The sequence below is a fragment of the Coregonus lavaretus genome, assembly GCF_964263955.1.
Source record: "Coregonus lavaretus genome assembly, contig: HAP1_SCAFFOLD_6976, whole genome shotgun sequence".
In the NCBI taxonomy this organism is placed as follows: domain Eukaryota; kingdom Metazoa; phylum Chordata; class Actinopteri; order Salmoniformes; family Salmonidae; genus Coregonus; species Coregonus lavaretus.
In genome coordinates, this window is record NW_028166511.1 from 25,001 (window position 1) to 29,533 (window position 4,533).

The following is a 4,533-nucleotide window of genomic DNA, read 5'->3' on the forward strand; positions in this document are numbered from 1 at the left end:
TTCATGTCTTTACTGAACACACCGTGTAAACATTCACAGTGCAGGGTGGAAAGAGTATTTTAACCCTTGGATTTAATAACTGGTTGACTCTCATCCAAAAGTTTTCTGTAGTTGCGGACAGACCTGCACAACGCTCAGGAGCAATTTTGGACCATTCCTTCTGTTTCAGTTCAGCAATATTCTTGGGATGTCTGGTGTGAACCGCTCTTTTGAGGTCATGCCACAGCATCTCAATCGGGTTGACTGGGCCACTCCAGAAGGCCTATTTCCTTCAGTTAAAGCCATTCTGTTGTTAATTTACTTCTGTGTTTTGGGTCGTTGTCCTGTTGCATCACCCAACTTCTGTTGAGCTTCAATTGGCGGACATATAGCTTTACATTCTCCTGCAGAATGTCTGGATAAACTTGGGAATTCATTTTTCCGTCGATGATAGCAAGCTGTTCAGGCCCTGAGGCAGGAAAGCGGCTGCAAAGCATGATGCTCCCTCCACCATACTTTACAGTTGGGATGAGGTTTTGATGTTGGTGTGCTGGGCCTTTTTTTTCTCCACACATAGTGTTGTGTGTTCCTTCCAAACAACTCCACTTTAGTTTAATCTGTCCACAGAATGTTTGGGCAGTAGCGCTGTGGAACATCCAGGTGCTCTTTTGCGAACTTCAGACGTGCAGCAATGTTTTTTTGGACAGCAGTGGCTTCTTCCATGGTGTCCTCCCATGAACACCATTCTTGTTTAGTGTTTTATGTATCGTAGACTCGCCAACAGAGATGTTAGCATGTTCCAGAGATTTCTGTAAGTCTTTAGCTGACACTCTAGGACTCTTCTAAACCTCATTGAGCATTCTGCGCTGTGCTCTTGCAGTCATCTTTGCAGGACGGCCACTCCTAGGGAGAGTAGCAACAGTGCTGAACTTTCTCCATTTATAGACAATTTGTCTTACCGTGGACTGATGAACATCAAGGCGTTTAGAGATACTTTTGTAACCCTTTCCAGCTTTATGCAAGTCATCAATTCTTAATCTTAGGTCTTCTGAGATCTCTTTTGTTCGAAGCATGGTTCACATCAGGCAATGCTTCTTGTGAATAGCAAACTCACATTTTGTGAGTGTTTTTAATAGGACAGGGCAGCTCTCCAATCTCGTCTCAATGATTGAACTCCAGGTTAGCCGACTCCTGACTCCAATTAGCTTTTGGAGAAGTAATTAGCCTTGGGGTTCACATACTTTTTCCAACCTACACTGTGAATGTTTAAATGATGTATTCAATATAGACAAGACAAATACAATAATGTGTGTGTTATGAGTTTAAGCACACTGTGTTTGTCTATTGTTGTGACTTAGATGAAGATCAGATCAAATTTTATGACCAATTTATGCAGAAATCCAGGTTAGTTGGTTCTGTCCCCAACTACAGCAACACCTAGATATTCTACACTGATTCTGTCAGACCTGGGCCCTGACAGTAAATCTCAGTAAGACAAAAATAATGTTGTTCCAAAAAAGGTCCAGTTGCCAGGACCACAAATACGAATTCCATCTAGACACCGTTGTCCTAGAGCACACAAAAAACTATTCATACATCAGCGCCACATGTAACTTCCACAAAACTGTGAACGATCTGAGAGACAAGGCAAGAAGGGCCTTCCACGCCATCAAAAGGAACATAAAATGCGACATACATATTAGGATCTGGCTAAAAATACTTGAATCAGTTATAGAACCCATTGCCCTTTATGGTTCTGAGGTCTGGGGTCCGCTCACCAACCAAGAATTCACAAAATGGGACAAACACCAAATTGAGACACTGTATGCAGAATTCTGCAAAAATATCCTCTGTGTATAACGTAAAACACCAAATAATGCATGCAGAGCAGAATTAGGCCGATACCCACTAATAATCACAATCCAGAAAAGAGCCATTAAATTCTACAACCACCTAAAAGGAAGCGATTCCCAAACCTTCCATAACAAAGCCATCACCTACAGAGAGATTAACCTGGAGAAGAGTCCCCTAAGCAAGCTGGTTCACAAACACAAGCAGACCCCACAGAGCCCCAGGACAGCAACACAATTACACCCAACCCAATCATGAGAAAACAAAAAGATAATTACTTGACACATTGGAAAGAATTAACAAAAAAACAGAGCAGAATACCTGACCACTGTGACTGACCCAACATTTAGGAAAGGTTTGACTATGTACAGACTAAGTGAGCATTGCTATTGAGAGAGGCCGCCGTAGGCAGACCTGGCTCTCAAGAGAAGACAGGCTATGTGCCCACTGCCCACAAAATGAGGTGGAAACTGTGCTGCACTTCCTAACTTCCTGCCAAATGTATGACCATATTAGAGACACATATTTCCCTCAGATTACAGCGATCCACAAAGAATTCGAAAACAAATTCAATTTTGATAAACTCCCATATCTATTGGGTGAAATACCACAGAAGCAGGATTTGTGACCTTTTGCCACAAAAAAGGGCAACCAGTGAAGAACAAACACCATTGTAAATACAACCCATATTTATGTTTATTTATTTTCCCATTTGTACTTTAACTATTTGCACATTGTTACAACACTGTATATAGACATAATATGACATTTGAAATGTCTTTATTCTTTTGGAACTTCTGAGTGTAATGTTTACTGTTAATATTTATTGTTTATTTCACTTTTGTTTACTATCTACTTCACTTGCTTTGGCAATGTTAACATACGTTTCCCATGCCAATAAAGCCCTTAAATTGAAATTGAATTGAATTTAGAGAGATGGAGAGAGAGACAGAGAGAACAAGAGTTTATGCCTGTAAGTCGCTTTGGATAAAATGCTAAATGGCATATACAATTGTTATTCTTATTAAGTGGAAAGGTTGGCAGCCCTACATGGTCAATAATAACATATTTTAGAGCAACCCATTAGCTACACTTACACCTATGTGTGCAATTTGGAACAATCACAAAGTTGTTTATTTTCTTTCATTGTCAGATTTTCCTGGAAACACCCTTCACTCTCTACACAACAGAATCAGAGAGATGAAATGAACACACACACACACAGCAGCGTTCTCCCGGAAAGTAAACGACTCATCGCTAATCCAGGTTTTCAATTAGCACCTATCTCCCGTTCCTACGGCGATAACAGCCAGCCAATTACACGCTGCGCTGCAGATAAGGCTGATTCAGACAGTGGCGGGACTCCGTGTGTGTTTGTCGGGAGAGAAAGAGAGATTATATATATATATATATATATATATATATAGAGAGAGAGAGAGAGATAAAGAGAGAGAGAAAGACAGAGAGAGAGACGGCCAGAGACAGACAGAGAGACCCAACCAAATCATGAGAAAACAAAAAGATAATTACTTGACACATTGGAAAGAATTAACAAAAAAACAGAGTGAACTGGAATGCTATTTCGCGCTAAACAGAGAGTACACAGTGGCAGAATACCTAACCACTGTGACCCAAATGTAAGGAAAGCTTTGACTATGCAGTGAGAAGAGCCTTGCTATTGAGAAAGGCCACCATAGGCAGACTTGACTCTCAAGAGAAGACAGGCTATGTGCACACTGCCCACAAAATGAGGTGGAAACTGAGCTGCACTTCCTGACCTCCTGCCAAATGTATGACCATATTAGAGACATATTTCCCTCAGATTACACAGACCCACAAAAATTCTAAAACAAATCCAATTTTGATAAACTCCCTTATCTACTGGGTGAAATACCACAGTGTGCAATCACAGCAGCAAGATTTGTGACCTGTTGCCAAAAGAAAAGGGCAACCAGTGAAGAACAAACACCATTGTAAATACAACCCATATTTATGTTTATTTTCCCATTTGTACTTTAACTATTTGCACATCATTACAACACTGTATATATACATAATATGACATTTGAAATGTCTTTATTCTTTTGGAACGTGTGTGAGTGTAATATTTAATGTTAATTTTTTATTGTTTATTTCACTTTAGTTTATTATCTATTTCACTTGCTTTGGCACTGTAAACATATGTTTCCCATGCCAATAAAGCCCTTTGAATTGAAATTGAATTGTGAGAGAGAGGGGCAGAGAGAGAGAGGCAGATTGAGAGAGAGAGGCATATTGATAGAGAGAGAGAGAGAGAGAGAGAGAGAGAGAGAGAGAGAGAGAGAGAGAGAGAGAGATTGAATGATCCCCGTGTCGGCCCTCTAGTCAGCTTACATGTAGTTTGGTGATGATGGGTCGCACTTCCTCAGGGAAATGCATGGCCACCAGGTCAGCTGACTTGGCAGGGTCAAGGGTCACCAGCTCCGCAATATGCAGCAGGGCCTTGTCCCAGACACACTGTTTCTCCTCTGTGCTGTAGCCAGGCATGGACAGCAGGTTGTGGATGTAGTTAAAGATCTCCTCCTGTTCAGATGTCAATAAGCACACTGTGAACTTCATCCACTCAATGGTCAGCTTCAGAAGTACAGGGAGTTTCTCTACTGGGTTGGTTGCTGCACACTACCTTTCTCAGTGGGTCTCTGAGGTAGCAGTCCATGATCTTAT

At 41.1% G+C, this 4,533-nt stretch overlaps 1 protein-coding gene across 1 annotated transcript in view; it reads right to left on the reverse strand.

Annotated features, from left to right (window-relative positions):
• The window catches only part of LOC311114616 (vacuolar protein sorting-associated protein 8 homolog), a gene marked incomplete at its 3' end in the record, with an annotated part of 29,236 nt that extends 24,709 nt beyond the window's left edge, over window positions 1-4,527 (reverse strand). The window contains exons 1-2 of the mRNA XM_084189852.1: window positions 4,493-4,527; window positions 4,204-4,392 (exon numbers count right to left, since the gene is read on the reverse strand). Coding sequence (XP_084045978.1) covers window positions 4,204-4,392; window positions 4,493-4,525 — 222 coding nt within the window. The remainder of the gene's footprint in view (window positions 1-4,203; window positions 4,393-4,492) is intronic.
• Between the last annotated feature and the right edge of the window lie 6 nt (window positions 4,528-4,533).